This window comes from Alligator sinensis, unplaced genomic scaffold (genome assembly GCF_000455745.1).
Source record: "Alligator sinensis unplaced genomic scaffold, ASM45574v1 scaffold642_1, whole genome shotgun sequence".
NCBI lineage: Eukaryota > Metazoa > Chordata > Crocodylia > Alligatoridae > Alligator > Alligator sinensis.
In genome coordinates, this window is record NW_005842289.1 from 871,264 (window position 1) to 894,306 (window position 23,043).

The 23,043-nt window shown below is 52.7% G+C and overlaps 1 protein-coding gene across 3 annotated transcripts in view; it reads right to left on the minus strand.

Annotated features, from left to right (window-relative positions):
• Positions 1-489: 489 nt before the first annotated feature.
• The window catches only part of SLC9A5 (solute carrier family 9 member A5), a 59,874-nt gene continuing 37,320 nt past the window's right edge, over positions 490-23,043 (minus strand). For 2 of the 3 annotated variants that reach the window (XM_025209434.1, XM_025209436.1), the window contains 9 exons: positions 19,132-19,221; positions 18,901-18,971; positions 18,001-18,130; positions 15,525-15,613; positions 12,941-13,067; positions 7,064-7,234; positions 4,446-4,518; positions 3,441-3,596; positions 490-1,743 (listed from right to left, as the gene is read on the minus strand). In XM_025209434.1, coding sequence (XP_025065219.1) covers positions 1,265-1,743; positions 3,441-3,596; positions 4,446-4,518; positions 7,064-7,234; positions 12,941-13,067; positions 15,525-15,613; positions 18,001-18,130; positions 18,901-18,971; positions 19,132-19,221 — 1,386 coding nt within the window. In that variant the 3' untranslated portion in view covers positions 490-1,264. Of the gene's footprint in view, positions 1,744-3,003; positions 3,159-3,440; positions 3,597-4,445; positions 4,519-7,063; positions 7,235-12,940; positions 13,068-15,524; positions 15,614-18,000; positions 18,131-18,900; positions 18,972-19,131; positions 19,222-23,043 lie in introns of those variants that run through there. The other variant, XM_025209435.1, reaches the window with a different exon arrangement.

Sequence of the window (23,043 nt, forward strand, 5' to 3'; positions counted from 1 at the left end):
CCTGCACACTCCACATTGCCAGGTACAAGGCACAAAAGCCTTCAGTGAGGGTGCCATGAAAGCAGAAAAAGCAAGAAGGAAGATTATGAAAGAGTTGCTGTGCTGGTTTGGCCCAGGTTGTGCAGAGCAATGGAAGAAACCTGCTCTGTTCCTCCTGCCGTGCGGCCTCTCAGATTCCAACAAAATCTGCAAATTCTAATAAATTCCTTGTCACAAGGACACAAAAAAGGAAGGAAGCACTCCTAGGTTATGATAAACAAGTCATGACCTTTCTTTACTGTGGCGTTGGTCAAAGCTTACATATGTGACAAGTAACTCCAGGCTTACTTGCTTTCATACATTTCATAGATGTTAGAGCTGGAAGGGACCTTGAAGATCATCGAGTCCAGCCCCCTGTCCCAGGGGCAGGAAGTCAGCTAGGGTCAAAGGATCCCAGCAAGATAAGCATCCAAACGTTTCTTGAATGAGTCCAGAGTAGGTGCCTGCACCACTTCTGGAGGGAGTCTATTCCAGGCCTTGGGGGCTCCGGCAGTAAAGAAGTTTTTCCTTATGTCCAGCCTAAAACTGTAATGGAGAAGTTTATGACCGTTGGTAGGACTATTTCTGTAGCTAGTGGCACACAAGGGAATTATGTAGCCAACATCATATCCAGCTGCTTTCAGCTTCAGAGCCTGAATGACCAGGCACCATTTACAGCTGAGCTGACTGGGGGCAGGCATTTTTGGCAGGACCCCAGAGCAGGTTACTTGAGCCTAGAGACACAGGGAGATATTTTAACTGCTCTGTACCTGCACCTGCCCCTCCCCTGGGCTGGTGCTTCTGTGTATTAAAGGGTTACAACTAACCCTGTCAGCTGAGGTTGCCAATCCCAGGTAGTAGAGCAGCCCAGGATACAGATTCCAAGCAGCCAGACTGGGAGGAAAGGCTCCAGGTGGTTTCAAAGTTTTGAGTTTGCATAAGAAATGAACTAAGTTTATGATCCATTCTTCCCATCTGCTGGCACAGAAACTGTTACGGCCTGAGGTCAGTTTACCTATGCATGATCCCAAATTAGCAGCTGCTCTGGCCAGCGCTCCTCCCTGGTGCAGTGTAAATGGGATTCCATCCCTGGGGAAGCAACAGGGCAGGCTCTCCAGCTGCTCTCCTGCTAGTCCTGTACTTTACAGAAACAGACACAAGCTCCACGATGCAAGCTAGTAGACCAGATGGCAAGTTCCAGATTAGTTTCCCACTCCATATGGATGGGCTACATGCACTGTCTGTCTTACAGTCTGGTTGGCCTGTTGAACTGAATTAACCACCTGCTGTTGCTTGGCCCTGCAGATGGACTCATCCTGGTATGATCTTCTGGAACCATCAAAGGTTGCAGCTCCTGTTGCTCAATACTCTCTGGGCTGCTGTCGCTCTGGGACCTGCCACTCTTAGCAACATGGTTGGGAAACTGAAAGCAGGTGCGCTGCTCTGGCATCGTCGGGCTGGCTGACTGGGGCTCCTCCTCTAGCACTGGGCTGGCCAGTTTCTTGCCATGAGGGCCTGTCTCGACCCCCGTTGGGGAGGCAATGCTCTCCAGTGAGGAGATGCTTTGGTTCCAGGCTTTTTTCATGTCCACTGGTACAATTTTGGTGGTTTCTGAGGAGATGTAAACAGCAAGGCTGTCCTGGTCACCCTTCCATGGCAGCTCTTTCTCTGCCAAGGTGGGCGAGGGGGGGATGATGCATGGGCTTGGGCAGATGTCCAGGCTACCTGCAGAAACAAAGACAAAAGAGAGTGACATCAAAGAGATGCATAGGCAGAGCCTGCTCTGCACTCCGTAAGGTAGATCTTGGCTGCCAGCTGCTGTTATCCCCTTGGGAGCCCTTAACTAGATGCCAGCACAGAAGTCATGTGCAGAGCTGAGGTGGGGGGAAACAGCTTTACAGGCTCATTATCAGCAAGATAAGAGAGTGGCCTCCACAAAGGAGATGCATGTGTCTTACAAGCCCCTCGGATGAGGAGAGAGATGGAAACCTTTCCCTGCTATCGCACCCTGGCAGACACTGAAGGGGGTCTGGACAGGAGAGGGTTGTCTGTCAGAGACAGTGATGCTAACACAAACCAGCATTATGTGGGATCCTCACAGGGAGAGCAGCTGCTGACTGGATTGTCTTTATCACAGACCACATCCCATTAGCGGGATGCCTTCCCTGCTGACCCAGTCCCTAAGCCAGTCAGTCAAGGGGACAGCACTGTCTGTGCCAGGACCAGAGAATCCTGGGCACTGGCAGGGGAAAAGAAAACAGTTGCTTTTCCTTTCCCATGAGTACTGACTGAAAAACCCATGTACACAGGTTATCTCTTTTCAGGGGAAAAGAGGTACAGAGTGAGTGTCCTCTCAACTGAGGCTATCCCCCAAATGTTTCCAGGTGAAACAGCACCCTCCATGTGGTCTCTCCTAGGGGGGAAACAAATGCTCTAGAAAACTTCAGGAGTGAGGAGTTTATGGAGGGCTTGATTCAAACCAAAAGGAGCCCTTGCTGTGGGGCATACAGCACTTGCACACTACCTGGGTAGGGGGACTTCCAGGGGGCCACTCACTGACGCTGCTGGGGTTAGCACTGAGGTTTGGACTTTATCTGGGCCCCAGAAGCTGGTAGGTCAGCATTTGAACCTGGCTTGTGACTTGCATGGGCTGTGCCTGCTCCATACAGAAGCTCCCATAGACCTGGCCTGACCCCACTGACCTAAAATGGTTACCAGACTTACCCCACTTACCTGCAATGCCCCCGATTGCGGATCACAAGGGAGGGAGACTTTCGCTCTCTATACACACACACCAGTGCCCAGGCCAGACACAGCCTGGAGTGCAGCAAATCTGAGAGCAGGACACTGGGACAGGAGAAACAGGGTGCCCCATGAGGCAGCAACTCTACCATGGCCCTGTGTCCCACTGACCTCAGGCAACTCTCTGAGGACAGCTCTGGCTTTGCCTCCAAGCGCCATATGATGTACCATGAGCCATACCTTGGCACAGTGGGTGATGCAGGCCCAGGCAGCCCATGCCAAGCTGCCAAACAACACTCCCCCAGGAAGGGGTTTATCTGACAGCTTCTGGCAGGGCTTCAGTATGACAGCTGCTGGCTGTCCTCACAGTGGTTGGCAAAAGGGGCTCCAACAATCACCTGCAGATAAATGCACCAGTTCCTCAGGTCAAACTGTACTGCCACACTCCCAGCCCAGAGCCCCAGCTTCTAACTGGGGCCCATGTGCCCAGGTCCTGATTGGGCTCAGTCTTGGAAGGAGGTTTATACACCTGACACCAACCCTACAGTGAGCCATTGATCCACTGGATTCAGCCAATGGTTTCTTTGCCCCAGTGAGGGACACTGTTCCCCTGAGGGGCAGGAAATCATCTTTCACAGGCTCAGCTACATTACTGGCTCTACAGTACTGGCCCTCTTTACCCCAATGGGAAGGGCAGCCTGTACTAGAAGTCTTCTTTCCCTGAAGGATTTCATCCGTCGCTCGAGCAACAAATACGATCCCCTCATCATCTTCCTTCTCTGTCTCCGAGCTGTCGCTCTCCTCCTCCTCTGAGTTGACCATCATTGTGACAGGAGCTGCAATGGGCAGAGATAGGGAAATATGTCGGGTTCAGGACTTGGCACACTGTGTGATGGTCTCTCTGTGCTCAGTGAGTCCTGTGCTCTTCCCCTATCACTACAGCCTCTAGAAGGAGACCCAGCACCAGGAAAGCTCAGGGCCTTTCCCTGGTCCTCTGTGCCCTCCTCAACCCCTTCCCCCAAAGCTCAGTAATCCTGAAATTCCTCACTGCAAAGCTGTCCTGCAGACCTTAATCACCCACTGTTTGGCTGAAAGTAGTAGGATATCAAGGGTGCCAGTGCCAAAACCCACTTACTCCATGCGGGGCTGGAATTCAGGGCCACCACCTTGCCCAAGGCAGGGGACAGGAGTGCCAGGTAGTGTTGAAACAGGACCCACCAGTGCCTGCATACCTTTGAAAGTGCCTGCTGAGGCAGATATCCTGGGCTCCCTAAAGGCCTCCTCTACTGCCAATCTGTACCCTTGAGTGCAAAGTACTTGGGTGCCCAGCTGACTGCTCCATCTGCAGAGCTGCCCACTTCCATGTAGCATGATTGGCATCAATTCCTGCTCTGGGCCCCAGGTCTTTCCCTCCAGAGATGAGATCTGGCTAGCAGAAGCCAAGTGTGTGCATGGAGGAGCTGGGAGCTTCAGGGAAAGCAGGGAAGAGTGAGGGCAGTTTCCTGTAGCCCTCTCTGACACCCATTACTATTCTTACCAGCCAAATAAGGCCCCATGGCAGGCATGATTGTGATCTAGCAAATCATGACTTCCACTTCCAGGTTCCCAGATGAAGTGGCCCAAAGAGCCTGCTGCCCTCCCCAGGCCCAGCTCCTTTATGCCCCACTGCTGTCTTTCAGCCTTACCTGTCTCCTGCCAGGTGACACTTCTGTGTGGCTTCCCATTGGGCAGCTCAGTGTTCAGAGCATCATTCTTTTTCTAACAGAGAGAAAAGGCCCTGGATGAGTTCCTGGCACTTCAGCTTGGGCTGGTTCTCCTGCTCCCTGCATCCATGTTGAGCTATTCCCGGGGCAGGCCTCCTTGGGATCTGGTGAGCTTCTGCCCAAGCTTTGCATTCACCTTCCTTTAGCATTAACACTTAGCAGTGCCTTTAAGATAGCCACAGTGGAAAGCAACTCTCCTCCCTCCTTTGCGTGCAGCACAGGGGATGTCTCCACCTCATAGCATTAGCTCTAGTGCACTTTGTTATGACCCTGAAATTACTGGGTGGATTGGAGCAGGGATCTATCCAAGCAACATTTCACAAGGCAGCATCTACAGGATCCCTAGACACGTTCAAGGGGCAGTAGGTTCCTGCTGGAGTCCTTTGCTTGGTGTTCCCCCTGGGAATCCTAGTTCTTAGCCTATAACCTGCACTCACATTCCTGTTTTCTCATGATTTGCCCCACAGGATTAGTTATTACCTTGAGTGGCCTCCCTCCAGATACTGAGGGGGCCTGTAGTTCTTCATGGGTCACCATCAATGTATAAAAAATAGGCATGACTCCAATAGCAGCCAGTACCTGATTCTATTCAAAAGAGAATGTAGGCTACTCTGCAGTAGGCAATTAACTGATATTCTGTGCATCAGAGGAGTTTCTTCCAAGCCCCATTTGTCAGAGGCTGGCTCCCGCCCTGTGGCAAGAGGCCCTTAGATTTTGCCTCTTATGTCACGACAGCAAACACCACAGCAATACTCCACTCCAAGTACCCTTCCCAAAACAATCTTGGGTGACCTAGCACCTAAACCCCCTGGACTTTCACTGAGATCTACATCCCCTTTCTACTAGCTCACTTTTGAAAGAGGGATTTAGGTACCTAGGTTACTTTAGCATCTTAGAACTGCTGTTACCTGCAGTTACCAAAACACTTCCATCTGAAACCTCCAGGAATAACCCCCTACAGCTCAGACAAATCTCACACCAATGGAACATTAGCATATGCAACACCAATGTGTACATGTATACATGTGCACAAGCCTGAAGTGCAGGCATGTGGTTCACCATGTATACTGGCAAGAACAAGATTCCTGCACATTCACTCATACAAACATGCTCATGTATGGTGTTTGTGTAAACACACACTCACAAAGAATGTGCACACACTCACATAAAGTGTGCATTAATTAAGATCTTAATGACCTAGGGCCATCATTTTGGCTCTAACACAACCTGGTGTATTGGATGTTCTTGTGGGGTAAATGGACCAAAAGTCTCTAGCGAGTCTCATGTAACCTCCCCCTTGTTGCACCTTTTTCCAAAGTTACAGGCTGGGTGAGGCAGGTTTTAGGAGCCACCCTGAGGAGAGATTTGTTGCAGAATTCAAAAGCCACTTAAAAGTCACCAAAGCAAATGCCAGTTGAAAATAATGGGGCATCTACAATCATATCCCAGCACCCCTGGCTGCTTTGCAAGGTGCATTGCTGAATTTGGATACCAGGTTGGTTAAAAGGATTAGGACCAGTTTTATGTGCTCCAGCATGTAATACCAACACTGGGGACACTTACACACATGTGGGGAGACTGCTCCAATGTGCTGGAAATTCAGCACGTCAGAGCAGACTTGATTAATCGAGTCTGCTGGAGCACATATATTGAGGTGCTCTGGCAGCCTTCCGTGTCACGTGCATCAGCAGCGCAGCACACCTCTGTGCTGAGAAAATGGCGCCAGTGCTTTCATTCAAAACACACTACCACCATTTTCTCAGAATGGAGGCACGCTGTGCTGCTGATACACTTGACGTGCAAGTGCTTTTAATTAGTGCAGCTCACTAACTAAAAGGGCCCAGCACTGTGTTGGGAGCACATGTAAAAATGCCCTGAAAGTCTACTCTGAAGCCTCCAGCTTGGCATCCCTGAAGCCTGGGTGAAAAGGATGCCAAGCTGGAGTCTACAAATGTCAGAGTGTCCCCTGGTGACAAGGGTGGGAAGCCTGTGTATTACTGATGGGCTCTGCATGCTGAGGCAATGTGTGGAAGGGTTGAAAACCTTAGAGGTAGGGACTGCCTAGTGCACACAGACAGGAGAGTCAGCCCCAGTTCAGCTGCTGCACTCAAAGCTGCTATCTGAGTGAGGCTGGTATTCTGGGGTGTACAGTGCTCACTTTGCATCTGGATCTCACTGCCTCCTTTCAGATCCAAATGGCTCTGTTGGAACTTGCCTCCAGAGCGGAAACATTTTAAGCAAGGTTTCCATAAGGTCTTGACAACCACATTGGTGAAATGCAACTGTCATAGTAAAAAAAGCCAGATTTGCTCACTGAGTCACTGAGAAGTGTGACTACCAAACAACCCCAGGTCTAGTCTCATGTGTGTGGGATGTAGGTCGTTCACTGGGCCCTGTGCTCTAACTAACTTCATCCCAGTGTCCTACAGCCTTTGTGCTGTCAGAAGTCGTGGACATCCAACTCTTGAGGGGAGGCCAAACCCACTCCAGTGCAGGGCAAGGGAGGGAGCTGCAGACAGCACTGCCAGTGGGGAACTTGCCTTTTTCCTGACATCTTTTTTCAGCCGGGCCTTGCTCTTTGAGGAGCAGATGTTGTGCTTTGTGGACTTGAAGGTCTCCAGACGTCTCTTCATGTTTTGCTGGAATATCTCCTTGTCCTGCCGCTCTTGTTTATCTGGAGAAATGAAGTGGCGGCTGTAGCTGGCCTTGTACTAGCCAAAGGAGGAGGCAAAGAGACAAGGGTTGAACCATCAGAGAGATGGAGCAAGCCATTTGTTCTGTAGCCATTCATGGCTTGTTCCTCCCCATTGGCTCCAGGGCATCAGCCTTACAATTTGCAGCAAGGGTTCCTCCATAACTAGATCACGTGTCCTACAGACCAACCCCAGCCCAGCCACAGAAAACTGTCCCAGTGACAATGTACTTGGCTGCATAGGAGCTGGGCATTTGTGGGAAAGGCTCAATTAGCTCTCCAGCATGAGGGAAGCAGGCTGCCTGCTGCCAGGCCACAATTCAGCAAGTTCCTGTGCCCCACAGGATGAGATTTTCAAGGCCACTTCATCTAAGTGATTCAGGCAAACCATGCCCACTAGTTTGAATCTGCTTAGTCCTCTTCACCATGGGCTTCAAGGTGATTCAGGCTAGGCACCATATTATTGACCTTTGGTTGAAATGGGGACCTGGGCCACAGCAGCATGAGGGGAGCTTGCCTTGCTGTCAGAAAACCCAGAACCTTGTGACACACCAATTTCAATCCCTCCTTAGGAGGACCACTGACACCACTGGGCATGAGGAGCTTGCAGGGCCAGACGCTGCACGCTAATAAGCCAGGCGTTCTGATGCAATATTATCTGCTATGCTCTGCAGTTGCTAAATACTACTGTTTGTAGTTTTCATGCCCTAGAGCACAATGGAGACTCTGGACATCTACCTTCTTGGCAGAGCAATGGTATGTCAATTATTCTATAAGCATCTTATCACCAAATTATCTGATACACTTAGGCCAAGGAAAGCCTCAAATAGCCCTTCTGCCAGCTACTAGGATACTAAGACTCCACCCATGGGAGAAGTCCGTATCAGGGCAAGAGTCAGCTCCCTAACAACAGAGACAGGGTCTTTTCTCATCCCCCTTACACTTGTCCTGAGGTCAGGGTGCTACAGCTAAGACACTGTTGCTGTTTCTCAAATTACTACCATGTGAAAGAAGCATTGCTCACTCCTCCCTGATAACCTTAAGATTCTATTAAAGTGTGAAATCAGTATTTGGGATATGATTTCAGAAATACTCTGTACCCAGAAGTTCCCATCATCCCCACTGAAGACAGCAGGTATTCAGCTCTTTCTGAAAACTCAGGCCTCCTAGGTTAAGACAATTGCACTAGCAGCTGGGTACTCAAATCCCTCCCCATAAGTCTATAATATTTTAAATTCTTTATACATTTTTAGATGTCTGTCTTTCTGCTCCCTTTTGCTGCAAGAATAGCTGTTTCACATGGGAGCCTTATACAAGGGACACTAAGTGGAATTTGATGCCAGTGCTCAGGAAGCAAATGATTTACAGAGCAAGAGCAGCAGCATCCCACCAGCCAGGGTCTGCTAGCTTTGAGCTAGAGCCCATAAAAATCAGCCTGAAAGCAATGTGAATATGGGATAAAATGAGGAAACATCATGGGAATAGCCAGGTCTTAGGAGCAGGACCCCACATTAGGAGGTACACCTCCTGTGCAAGTCTCTCTGCTGAAGATAGTCAGCACATGACTGATATCTGACCCCCAGGTAATACATCTGGAGAAGACATGGCGGGGTGGGGCTTTTCCCACAGCCAAAAGTAGACAGATGACAGATTCTGACTGGAAACACTAAAGATCCTATCTGTGCCCTGCTCTCAGACACACCAAACACTTCTGAAAGCCTGTGCCTTCCTCACTACCCCTTGGTAGTAACAAAATGCTTCCTGGCTGTCCACAAGAAAAGACAAGACACAACAGAAGTCTCTGCTAAGCAGGGTTTGGGTGAGCTTTGTCACGAGGAGCTCACTTAAGAGTCTCAGTTCAGGTCCAAGTGATTTGTCTGTGGTGTGGACCCTGCAAGAACAGTGATGGACAGGAAGGGCCCAACGGTTCCTCATAAAAAGGATATGAATGGGCATGTCCTGTACTGCCCAAGCCTTCCCTGGGGCATGTGGCTCCTTCTCCACCCCACAAGAACCAGCTTGGGAGAGGGGGAGGAGAGAGGGATGACTGGGGTCTCTCCTAGCTTTATTTTATACCTGAGTATCAGGAATAACAGCACCTTTTCAAGTGATAATGGTTAAGCAGACACTCTTGATAGATTAGGGCAATTCAGTGCCCTCCTCCTGGGACAATGAATGAGGAGCTGTAGCTTTGAAAGTCCCTGATCCTCTCCAAGCTCCAGTGGCTGCAGCAAAGCATGATTCAGAGCAGTCCTAGTGAAGACCACTCATTCCACACTAGCAGCAAGACTGTTTAAAAGGGCACATTGCTCCCCCTTGCTGAAACAGACTTCCCTGCAGTAGAGGCTGGGAACTATTTGATTGTACACCTTGGCACTGGGGCAAGAAGTAAGGAACACCATAGGGCAGATCCGGCCCATAGAAGGACTTTGTTGGTCTATTGGTCCCATCTAGCCCAGGCACTGTCCAGCCCGTGGTGCGTCCTGCTGTCCCCTGGGCACGCAGTGGGGTTAGGGTGGCTCCACAGCTGGACTGCCTTTCTAGGCAGCCCAGGTGGTGGCAGCTCCTTCCAGCTGCTGTGGTATTGGCAGGGACCTGTGTGCTCAGCCCTGACCCTGGACCGCTCCACGCCCGCTCTGGACCCGGCCCGGTGAAGCAGATCAGCTCTGGACCAGCTGAAACCCCTGCGCACAACCCCTACCCAGCCCGCCCTGCACCTGCTCTGGACTGCCTGCCCATGCTAAGCAGTGGAAGCAGTGGCAACAGCCAGGCAGAAGCTGCTGCTCTGCATGAAGGAAAAGCAGCCCCTCCCATTTGCCCATGCCTGGGCTGCCCTGTGGCTCCTCTGCACTGCCACTGCTGCCACACTGGGCAGCCCAGAGGTGGCAGCGATGGCAGCAGAAAGGAGCAGCAGGGAAGGCTGGGCATGGGCTCTGGGTGGCTGCAGCAAGAAGGGCCCGGCAAATGGGGGAGGGAGGGTGGGAACGGACACTTTTCTCCTGGGCCCATCAGTAGCTTCTGCCCAGCCACTGCCACTGCTCAGCATAGTCAGGCAGTCTGGAGCTGGTCAGATGGGGGCTGTGCATGCCCGTTCTGGCTAGCTCAGAGCTGGTCCACTCCACTGGGCTATCTGGAACGAGCATGGGGCAGGCTGGGGTCAGGGCTGTGCAAGTGGGTCCCTGCCAGTACCACGGGGCTGGGGTAAGTCAGGGGTGGGTAATTATCTTGGGCAGAGGGCCGCTTACTGAGTTTCGGCAAGCTATTGAGGGCCACATGACAGGCAGCCCAGGCCAGATTAATATTAATCTTCTAAATTTTTTAGGGGCCCCACAGGCTGGATAGAAAGGGCTGGTGGGCGGCATCCAGCCCCTGGGCTGCATTTTGCCCACCCCTGGGTTAAGTGGGTGGGTCCAAAAGCCCCCCTGGCTCACCAAGGGTGTCTGGGAATGCCTGCTTGCCAAAAAGGCGGCGTACGCCCGGTGGAAGTGGGGTGTAATCTCCAAAGAGGAGTATACCTCCTCTGCTCGGGCCTGCAGGCGGGCTGTTAGGAAGGCCAAGGCGGAGATAGAGCTCGGATTAGCGTCCAGGATTAAGGATAACAAAAAGTCCTTTTTCAAATATATTGGGAGGATGAAGAAGGCGCCGGGTAATGTGGGGCCCCTGCAGGATATGCGGGGCAATCTGGTGGTTGCGTCAGAGGATAAAGCGGACCTCTTTAACCAATTCTTCACCTCCGTTTTCTGGTGCAGGGACCGGGACTTCCCTGCTGTGATAGAAGCCGGACGCGAGGGGATTGCCTTCAGACCTCAGGTTGGGGAGGACCGGGTTAGAGAGCTTCTGGAGGGGCTGGACGCGTTCAAGTCAGCGGGTCCGGATGCTCTCCACCCCAGGGTGCTGAGGGAGCTGGCTGGGGTTATTGCAGGGCCCCTGGCACGGCTCTACGAGCGATCGTGGTGCTTGGGCCAGGTGCCAGACGATTGGAAGGTAGCTAATGTGGTCCCCATCTTCAAAAAAGGGAAAAGGGAGGACCCGGGCAATTATAGGCCCGTCAGTCTTACCTCAATCCTGGGGAAACTCTTTGAGAAGATCATCAAGGAGCACATTTGTGATGGGCCGGCATCAGAAATGATGCTCAGGGGCAATCAGCATGGATTTATTAGGGGGAGATCATGTCAGACCAACCTGATTGCCTTTTATGATCAGGTCACAAAGGCCATGGATGCAGGTGTCGCGGTGGATGTAGTCTTTCTGGACTTCAGCAAGGCCTTTGACACCGTCTCTCACCCCATCCTAATTAATAAACTAGGCGACTGTGGCATAGATGCCTACACGGTCAGATGGATTGCAGATTGGCTGAAGGGTCGCACTCAGAGGGTGGTGGTGGATGGATCATACTCGACTTGGGGGGAGGTGGGTAGTGGAGTCCCCCAGGGCTCGGTCCTGGGGCCTGCGCTGTTCAATTTCTTCATCAGCGATCTTGATGTTGGGGTGGAAAGCAACCTGTTTAAATTCGCTGATGACACCAAAATTTGGGGGGAGGTGAGCACGCTAGCAGGGAGAGAGAGATTGCAGAAGGATCTGGATAGGTTACAGGGGTGGGCAAACAGGAACAGGATGTGTTTCAATACGGACAAGTGCAGGGTGCTGCACTTGGGTAGTAGGAACCAGCAGCACACTTATACGATGGGGAGCTCCCTACTTGAGAGCACGGAGGCGGAAAGGGATCTTGGTGTCATTATTGACTCCAAGATGAACATGGGCCGACAATGCGAGGTCATGGTTGGCAGGGCTAACCGGACCTTGTCGTGCATCCACAGGTGCATCTCGAGTAGAGCCAGGGAGGTGATCCTCCCCCTCTATGCGACGCTGGTCAGGCCGCAGCTGGAGTATTGTGTCCAGTTCTGTGCGCCCCATTTCAGGAGGGATGTGGACAACATGGAGAGGGTCCAGAGGAGGGCCACCCGCATGATCCGGGGACAACAGGGCAGACCCTACAGTGAGAGACTGCGGGACTTGAACCTATTCAGCCTCCACAAGAGAAGGCTGAGGGGGGACCTGGTGACCGTCTATAAACTCACTAGGGGGAACCAGAAGGGTTTGGGGGAGACGCTGTTTCCCCTAGCCCCCGCTGGCATAACAAGGAGTAATGGGCACAAGTTGATGGAGAGGAGGTACAGATTGGACATCCGAAAAAACTACTTCACAGTTAGGGCGGCTAGGAGCTGGAACCAACTTCCAAGGGAGATGGTGCTGGCCCCTACCCTGGGGATCTTTAAGAATACCTACCTGGCTGGACTCATTTGAGTCCCGTTTTTGTTTTTAGGGTTTGTTTTTTGTTGTTGTTGTTCTCCTGCCCTGGCAGGGGGTCGGGCTAGAAGATCTATTAGGTCCCTTCCGACCCTAAAACTCCAGGAGCCACTGCTGCCACCTAGGCTGCCCAGAAAGGTGGGGTGGGCCAGGGTTGGGGCTGGGGCTATGCACTGTTTGTGGTGGCAGGGAGGAGCTGCAGGGCATGTGGGCTCTGGGATGTTGTGGGTGGAGGGTACTGACTGGCCTGTGGGCCCAAATAATTGCCCACCCCTGCTATAGACAATGATCAGGAGTCCAAAACCAATGCCCAGGAATCTTTGGAGGCACCCACAAGTGGTTAAGCAACTTTCTATGTGTTCCCATGCTTTTACTGTTCACTCTGTAGTGCAGGATGTCAAGGCTGGGGGATGCCTACCCTCCTGCGTGGCTTGTAGAGGCTCCCACGTAACACATGGTGCATCACAGCATCTTCCTTATCCCGCCGGCACCGTACTGTGTCAATCACCTGCAGGTCCAGGCGAGCTCCACTGCCACTTTCCCTCCTGTGTGTGAGACAGAGCCACAGTGCTCAGCATAGGGTGATTAGGGCACAGTCAAAGCCCTGGCTTTGTACCTTCACTGTCTGTTAGCACAAAAGCAACTGACAAGATTTGTGTGTGCTCCAGGGCTGGAGCTGGCATTGAGCAAGGTCTGCATCAGGCCAGCACAGCCCTGCAGGGCAAGCACAGACCCGAAGAGCTCATTTGATCCCATCAAGATCTGAACTCCTGGCACACACAAGGGGCATGGAGGTCTTGTGGTTTCACAACAGCACCCCCTGGGAACCTTAGCATACCATTTCTTCTCCTGTAGTTATCACACAGCAGGTGATTCCCCAAGCAGAGCAGAGTCAATGTGCTGCCTTTGACACTTTGCTGTCTGTTGGCACAAAGGCTAGTGGTAAAACATCCCCTGTGAAGAGGGAGGCATACCCATGCACATGGGCTTACTCACACAAGCATGTGACACCCAGTTCAAGAGGCCCTTGGGGTTTGCACCTTGCTCACACTTGGCCTCACTCAGAGACAGATCCCTTGCAGACTAGCTGCAGCTAAAACCAGGACCCAAATGACTTCTGAGAGCAGAGGTGTCAAACTCATCTGGCCCCGAAGGCTGGATGAGTGGCTTGGAGCCAGTCTGTGGGCTGGACCAGGCTCATGGACTCCCTCCCCTTCTGCTTCCCCCAGCATACCTGATCTGGTAGCTGCTCCAGGCAGTCTAGGACCCATGCTGCATGCAGCACATATCTCAGAGTGGCCAGAACAGGCACCACGTGCAGTGCATTCTGGTCAGAGAAGCTGCTGAGCTGCACATGGTGGCTGCCCTGGCTGGACTGCACCACACACGGCACCTGCCCTGGCACCTCTGGGACTGCATTGCATACAGCTCCTGCTCCAGCCAGTCAGGCACCTGTGCTGCCAGGGTGGGTACCACATGCAGCACAGTCACTCCAGGATCCACACTGCATGCATTGTGCATCCCAGACCAGCTGGAGCAGCCACTGGATCAAGTATGCTGGTGGAGGAGGAGAAGCAGGAGGGGGTCTGTTGCCCTGATCAGTCCCAAGACATGGGCATGTGCCATGTCCTGTATGAGTCTGATCAGAGCTGAGGCAACACCAGTGGCTGAATGGCGGGGTGCTCCGCAAGCTAAGTCCAGCCTGCAGGCCATATGTTTGACACCCCTGCCCTAGGGTCATCCTAATCTAACTCCACTCTACAAAGGCAGCCAGCAACCACCTAGACCTTCCAATTCCATCACCTTGCCTGTCCCTGCACAGTGATTCCTACTGCACTGCTGCTCTGGCAGCCCCACAGCCCCAAGCAGCAGTGTTGTGATGAAGCTATAATGCTTCAGCATAGAGCGACTCAGCCCCTGCCCCCCTCCCCATAGCTCCCCACAGATCTCTTCCCCCCCATACACAGATCCTTCTCAGCCACCTTCCCCATTTGCTCCCATTGCCTCTTTACCCCGAGAACCTAGGAAGGGAAAGCAGGACCTTTTCAGTGAAAGCTCCACTTCTCCCCTTAACTGCCCTCTGCACAGCCCTCCTCCATCCCCTGTGTACTTCTCCATGCCTCCCCTCCCTCCCATATAGGCCTGCTTACATTAACACCCCCACAGCCTAGCTCAGCACTCACACTCTCCAGCCCCTGACCTCCTGTTTTTTACAGTAATGTTCATCAACACTCAAGAGTAGAGCAGAGGCTGGAAACAATAGCAAGGCAGCCCAGGAATGGTCTGGCCAAAACAGGGAGTCAGGGGTGGGATATGATGAAGCAGTGGGTTTGTGTGGGGGCTAGGCCAGTATTAGGTCTGTGTGGGATTCAGGGAGGCACAGTTGGATAATGTGAGTGAACACACTGCCTATACTTACAGACATACTCAGAAAACATGGGAAAGCCACACACAAAAACTCAATTAGCTTAGAGAAAAGGTTGCTCAACTACCATTACAAACCCCTATATAGCTGGGGCTGTGGGAGGCCTGACTGTAGAGGCCTGGGGGCATGTACTGTTATTGAATCTTTGGAAAAGGAGCTGGCTGTGGAGCACTGAAGAATGGGTTTGGGGTTGAAAGCTTTGAGTAGGGAGGTGTGGGAGCTGCCAATGACCTGGTGACTAATAGCAAGCTGTGCAGAGGCTGGATAAAATAAACTGCAGAGCCTTGTGCTCAAACCACAGGTGCACCCAGAGTCTCAACCTCATGAGGGGAGCTGGCCACTCTGGGACAGAACATGTTAACCGCAGCCTGGAGTCTACACTCTCCCTCACCCCCAAAGTAAACCTCTCTTTCTAGGCTGAAGCATGTTCCCTTCTGCCCAGGGCCATACCTCAAGAGCTGGTAAGGGGAAGGCAAAGGGGGCTTGGAGGCCTTTGGTTTTTGGGTGTGTCTGCAGCAGGGAACTTTGCCAGAAGCACCCTATCCCCATCCCACCCACTGAGAGGAAACATACTCACAGGAGATTGGTGACAGATGACTCTGACACGGAGGTCCTACTGGGCATGGAAGGCAGTGTGAGCTTTGCTGCGGAGAGCACATGGCCACCCTGCAGGGAGCAAGAGATCCAAATGTACATCAGAGCACCCCACTGCACTCTGGCAGCAGAGGCCAGCTGGCTGCTCAGTGTCAGCCCAGCCAAAGGGTGCAAGAGTGACCCATCTCAGGTCTTAATGCTGAAACCTGAGTATTCTTTCAAGTCTATCCCTTTGCAGAAGCCTCAGATCTCAAGGGACTGGGCATGGTCCAGGCCTTGTATTGGCAGAGGCCTCCTGAGGTTTCTATGTCAGCTCTGTGATGGGAGCTGTGCTGGTGTCCTGTGCCTTCCCTGGGCTGTTCCTGCAGGAGCAGGTTCCTAGGCCCCAATTTTTGATGCACTATCCCAGGTCCTTCTGCATTAGCCATGTCATAGCTGGCCACAGCTGCCCCACAAAGCCTCTCCTGTTAGGGAGGGGAGCAGCTTGTTCTAGACAGCCCTGGGCAGGGAATGCTTTAGGGCACTATTGCCATCAGAGTGCTCTTTGATGGCCATGTGAAATGTGTAGGCAGGCGCCATGCATTTTCTGGGGGGCATAACAGAGCCCCCCCCACAGCCAGCACTGACTGGGCCCCTTGTTGCCAGAGCACATTACAATGGATCTGTATGAACTGTGACAAGGAAGTGCCCACCCCACAGCAGATACAACAAGGCAATTGTACAGCTACCATGGCCCCAGGAGCTTTGAATCCAGGGGAGAATCCTTTACAACAGCCTCTTAGTGCTAGCAAGCAGCATTCCTAGGGGCCACCCCACTCCCAGCCCAGGATCAACAGTATCCAGCTTGCAGCCCCTCCACATAGCCCCCAGCCACTGCCACACAAGGAAAATCCCTGTTAGGCCCAGACCATTCCCATATCTCCACATTCTCCAGCACAGAGCCTGAAGGGCCTTTCCAGTCTGTGCTACATATGTGTGGAAGGATTTAAGAGACACAGCCAAGGGCTAGAAGGAATTCTGCACCTTGCTGGAGGGATGGGCAGGTGTAGACCCAGTGTGATACACATGACTAAGTGCAGCCACAGGGTGTGACATTTATTCCAGTGGTAGCTGGAGCTGGGATGAATGAGTTGCAGCTGTTTATGTGGTGGGTAACACTGGTCCCCATATAAAGCACATGCAACAGGTGTAAACAAAGTTAGGCTTGGCCCAGGTGGATGAGGAATCCATTTCAGCTGAGCTGCAAGGAATCACTGTCAGGGTGGAGCAGAAGGGCGCTGGGCAGGGCTGGGCTGCTTCAAAGCAGTGCTAAGTGAATCAGTGCAAATTTCTCATGTTGTTCAGGTCTTGGGAAAGGGAAAAATCAGAAGCAGGTTCTGGCAGGAAGCTGTGTTGTGGAAGAACCTGGGGTAGCAGGAAGAGATGTGTGTGGCTGGACCACACAGCAAGAGAAGGCCCTACCTGGGGCATGAGCTGGGCTGGGCCAATGCAGGGAGTCAGGTGTTTAGCCTGTAGCACTGGCTGCTCTGTGCAAGATGCTGACAATGATTTCATGGCCTCTCAAGGAATATGGCCCCATTTCTGATGCTGATGCCAGCCCCCGGGCATTCTTGTTCTCATTCATGTGGTTGCCCTGTAAGATGCAGGTGGCTGGGCTGTTCAGAGAGGTGACAGTCTTGACTCCTCTTGTTCAGACTTTGGCTCTTTCTCCCAGCCAAAGCACTAAAGCCCCTGGGGAGTGCAAGAGCTGAGCTGGATGCTGGAGCACCATGGAGAGGAAAGCAAGATCTGGGAGAGCCAACTCCCCAATGCACAGGGTACCTGGTGCTCTCTGGACTCATGAGAAAGGGCTGGGACCTGGCTGGGGGCAGTGCCAGTGCTCAGCAATGTCTCTAATGGATGGGCAAGAGCACTGTGGGATCATGTACACCTGCCTGACTTTTCAGCCTGCCAGCACTGACAGGCACAGCCTGATCTCAAGCAGACCCTGAGGCAACACTGCAGGCCACAGCCCAGGAGCTGAAGGGCATTAAGGGGCCCATGGTGCAGATGGCAATGTGAACTTTAACACTGACCCAGACCCCCAGCAATGCTAAGGAGCACAGGAAGTCTTTCAGACTGCTGCAAAGTCCCAAAGAAGACCCCATGGATGCACCTGGGACCTGGGGTCTGCCAAGGGACTACCAGGGGCTCAGAATGGTATCTGAAGTCTTATGCTCTCTCCCACAGATTGAATGTCGAGCGCCAGTGACCATGGGGTAGCCCAAGGCACTGGCTTCCCTTGTCCTGTTTTCTCAGGGATCTCTACAATAATCCTTGTAGGGAGAAGACAGAGAAAGCCCCGCTGTAAAGTCAGCTGATTCCAAAGCTCTAAGAGTCATGGCATCCCGCTCCCAACCAGAGCTGTGAGGCAGCCACTCCCAAGGCATGTGGTAGCTGTTGGCATGTCACAAACTTACCTGGTCCACAAAGCTGATGGCATCACGGATGTTTAGCTTGTAGTAAACATCCCAGATTTCATCTTTGATCCTGTAGGCTGATTTCCTCATCAGGAGCTGGCTCAGGTATTTCTTGTCAAACTGTTCCCACCTGGTATAAGATGAGGAGGGTACTTCTATCTCACATATGCACAGCACGTGTATAGAAAGTTGGCATTACAGGGCATACTGCCCCCAGCACCAGCCCCTTCCATCCCAAGATGGAAGGAAGGGTTTCACCAGTCAAACAAAGAGTCTTCTCCAGTTTCCAGCCAAATACAAAAACCACAACTAAAATAGGTACAGAGATGCCATTCCCAGCTGGGCCTGGCAGGAACAGGGACAGTTTAGTGAGGGGCAGTGAGCAGTGATAGCTCAGTGGGGGTGTGAGAGCTATTAAAAGGAGATAGTAACTATTCAGTCACTGCAGGCACTAGAGAAAGAGCAGAGCTGAGAGCAGCTGCTGGAAGAAAGTTCTGTTCTGAAGGAGGGGGAAATGTCAGCCACCACAGTGAAATGCCTGGAAAGGAGCTGAGTTGGGGAAGGCATGTCACTGTTCCCAGCAGTGCTGTGGGCTGAAAGGTGCGCCCCCCTACAACAATGGACAGCTACAGCAGGCCTGCCTTACACACACACACACACACACACACACACACACGCCTATCACAGAGCCTTCCTTTCTCTCAAGACTGCTCATAGCAAGAGGTCTCTGTCAAGCCCGTGCAGGTCACCATGGACCTCATTGCACTGCCTTGTGGCTGACCTGTTTACCATCAGTGCAGGAGCAGGGGAAAACAGTGGGACAAGGGGCTGAGGATTGTGTAATGCACACTTGTCCTGTGTGAAGGACTGGGGGTGGCTCCAGTGCATGTGGTCACTCACTTGTCTCGCCAGTAGTGGTAACCATGGTGCCCAACAACATCTTCCACTGCTGCCAGAATGTGGTCAAAGGCCTTGAAAGAGGGAAAGCGAGAGCAATAGAAATGCTGCACCCTGGGCAGCAAGGGCCAACTGCCATTGCCTAAAGCTATCAGCTGAGGACATTAGGGGGTGGTTCATGATCTGGAGGCAGAGAGCACATCCCTCAGCCCCCTGTGCCCTCTTGGTACCTACATGCTCATGCAGTTCCTCGTTCAGCGTTGGTTTGTGATGGTCGCTCCGCTTCACCTTCAGCCACTTTACTAGAGGTTTAATGGTCAGACCCTGAAACAAGAGAACAGGCTCAGTCCATGGTGGGGCATCCTTGGCTGGGACACAGTTAGCACTCAGTCAGGCCCTGCTGCCAGCTGCATACTGAGCCCATCCCACTAACCCCAGCTGGTGCAATTTTTTCCTTGTACTTGGGCTACCCTGCCTTTACATGATCTAAGCACAGGGGTGGCCAAAATACAGGGGAAGCAAGTGTTTCTGCTTAACCGATCAAAATACAAGGGAAGCAAGGAAAGCTGGGAAAAGAGAGTGAGAAAAGATAAGTTAGAGCTGTTGAAAAGGGCTCTGGGCACAAGGCTATGGGCATCTCTGGCTTGGAGTCCATTCCCATTCTGGTGGCTCAGTGAAGTCCAAGTTACATGGGGGAAGGGAAGAGAGGCACCGGGTTTTGTGAATGGAGGAGTGATGGGATGCAAAAGTGGTGATTGAGAAGGGGCTGAAATGCCAAATGCCTGTTACAGCTGCCTATTTTATGACCTTGTGATGGGTCCTGAGGCTGATAACTATGTCAGCCCACCCATCTGTCCAGGGCAGTCTGCCCATGTCTCTTACCTGCCATGCTTTTTGATGTAATTAGTAAGTTGTTTCTAGGTGGGAGGCTGGCCTTTTTATGCTGTAATACCAAGGGCATAATACAGGACTCCAACCATCCTTATATTGTGTCCTGAGCCTTGCAGGTGTTATACTACTATCTTTCACTTCAGATACTGTGAAGTGCTTACCATGCATTTATTTAATACGTGTATAAGCAAAATAAATGAGCAGTAACTCAAGTTACTGTGCAGTAGCACAAGCGGACGCCTTTTTTATGATGCTACTGCAGAGTAGCCTAATACTACTGCATAGTAGTGTCACATCACAGTTTTTGCGATGCAACACTACTGCACAGTAGTATCAGGCTACTGTGCAGTCAGTGTTCCATGTAGATGCGCCCAGCGAGTACCATGGTTACAGCTCTTAGTACTGCATGCTATTACTGAACAGGGTCAAATCTGCCTGATTCCCAGCATGAGAGGGACATTTGGAAGATGTAAAGAGCCTCTGTTCCAACAGCAGGGGCTGCTTCCTTGCTCCATCCCTCCGGGCACATGCTGCTTCAAAGGGGATAAGTTGGGGCCATGGCTCCGAGCTCAACTCACAGAAGGGTGTAGCAAGAGCACCCCTCAGGGAGGAAGCACCCTGCAGGCCCTGGCTAGGGGCAGTGGGTAATGAATGTAGAGTTGGATCTAGTCTAGCTGCATCCTCTGGACACAGCAAGTGAAGTGCAAGTGCAGGCCAGGCAACAGGCTGCCCAGAACTGGAAGCAATGCATCCTCCTAATCTTCTGGGTCCTGGTCAGAGACCACCTTGAGGGGAACCCTGTAGGGAGCTAGTGATGTGAATGGGAATATGGGGGGTTGTAACAGAGAGCCTGGTGCTCTCTGTTACATAAAGAGGAAAAGCAGCCCAGCCAGGGAGCTCTGCAGGCAGGCACGGGGCAGCAGCTACCAGCTGCTGGGGCAATAGGGCTAATGGGATTATTAACCAGCACCTGCAGGTGGTCAGATGACCAGATGCAGGCAGGACCAGGGGAACATATAAGCTCAGGGCTGGGGCTATCAGGGTCACTCTCTCCCTGGCTGCCACAGGGTAAGGAGTCCCTGCTTTAGAGAATTGCCTACAGATGTTTGATTGCCTGCTTTGTTCCTTACAAGGATAGAAAGGGTCCAGGAGCCTACAAAGTACCCAAGGCTAGGAGATGTGCTGTCCTAGGGGGAAGTTTGCTTCTTAAAGGGGCAGAGCATGGTCTCCATGGTTGTTTATGTTATGGCCCAGGGGCTTATAATTTATGTTATTGTTTAACCAGTGCTTTGCAGATGAGGCTGTAGGGGAGGTGGAGGCCTCATTAGTGGTCGGGGGGACACTTGACTGCCTTGAGCCCTGCAAGGGGCAGGCTGAGGGCTTGAATGCTTATTGAGTGCAGAGCAGCGTCCAAGAAGGGCACAACTGTACAGGGGCCAGGGGCCCGGCGCCAGAGGGCACAGCCACACACGAGCCAGAGGCCCACTATACAGGAGCCAGGAGCTCAGTGACTTGAAGGGACAAGTAAAGCTTGAGCCTCAAAGCCAGGTCCTATTCAGTGGGCCTAAGCTAGAAGGCCTAGCTACATTAAAGGGGCAGAGACTGAGGAGGCCAAGGCCACAACAGAGGGACAACATACCAGTAACACCCGCGAAGCATGGGGTGTGGTAGAGGGGAGGTCTGGAGCCACGCAACTAGCTTATAAGGCTTTGGGTGCCCAGCTGGGTAGAGTGGACTACAGGACCCCAGCCAGAGGCCTGAGAGTACAGAGGCCCAGCCAGGGGCCTGGGACCAGTGTGACCGAGGCCTAGCAAAGGTCTGTGGGCAGCGTCCTTTTATATTTATTTACATTACCATCAAGGTATGGCAGGAGAGATAGGAAGGCACCCTAGGGGTAGAGCAGGGAACAGTCACAGAGCCACTAGGGGGTGCATGGCCACCCCTGGGACCCCATATTATAGGTGTGTATTTGAGAGTCTTGGCCTGGAAAAGCCTCTTCCATTTCCAGCAATACCCACTCCCCACCCCAGGCCATTGGTGATTCTGCAGGAGCAACCTCTGAGAGATGGCCCAAAGAGCAGCTGCTATGTGGATCCAGAACCCTTCCACCTGGCTGGTGTCCCCTCAGCACCAGCTTGAAGAGTGAAGTCCTGAGGCTGTTCAGTGCCAACTCTGAAGCTAAGCCTCTGCCCATTTTCCCACTTGTCCCACCACTCTTACCCACAGGTAAAACATGTGCTTTGTCCCCACTAGGTGATACCAGCTGTTGACTTCAAAGGCGACACATGCCCCCCCTGAGATTAGCCACTGCTGATGCTGCCCCTGGCATCTACAGACGGTCACCGCTCACCACTCACCACTTCCGCTCCCCACCCCCCCCGCCACCGCAGCTGCCTGCAGGCGGTCCCTGCTCAGCCCACCCTTGCCACCAACATCACCACGGCTGCCTGAGGGTGGTCCCCACTCACCGCCACCACGCCCCTGCTGCCAACACCACCACCAGCACCTGCAGGTGGTTGCCATGCCCTCCCAGTCTGAAGAGGCACGAGTCATTCATGGCTGAATTACTCCTCTAGCTCCAAGCACAGAGGTTTGGGCTGTAAAGAATAGAAACTACCACCTTGCATCTGACTTGAGTCCCAGCCAACCCAACCTCCTGTTTCTGACAACTGCCAAGTTTAGCTGTGTCTGAGGAAGAGGCCACAGCAGCAGACTCCAGTCCTGTCTTGATTCCTGCTTGCCAGAGACTGCCTCAAACCCTTAAGCAGCAAGATCGATCTACCTGCCAGCACTGCGTGCTAGAGCTCTGGGCACTTGCTCATGTTACCCCCACAAACACCCTCTTCCTCTTGACTCCTCTACAGTCCTGGCCACAATGAGTTCTAGAGCTTGACTCTGTGCCATAGGGGAGATCATTTCCTCACACCAGTGTTGAATGTGGCCTGGTATAATGACTGGTCCTCTTTCCTGTGCTGTGAACCAGCAGGGAACCATAGGCAGCGCTGGGGTGTCACACCCCAACACTGGCTATTTCATCTTAGTGCGCGCAGTTTAAAAGGGCCCGCCGACAGGGAAAAAGCCCCAGTTAGACGCGGGAGCGGCGAGAGAGGCGCGGGTGAAAGCCCGCTGCGCCCCCGCTCCCCTGAAGCCCCCCAGAGACCCTCCAGCAGCCACGGAGCCCCCCGCTGACCTCCAGCACAGCCGGAGGTAAGCAGGGCCTGTGGAGGGAGGGGGCTAACCCCTTCGTGTGTGTGT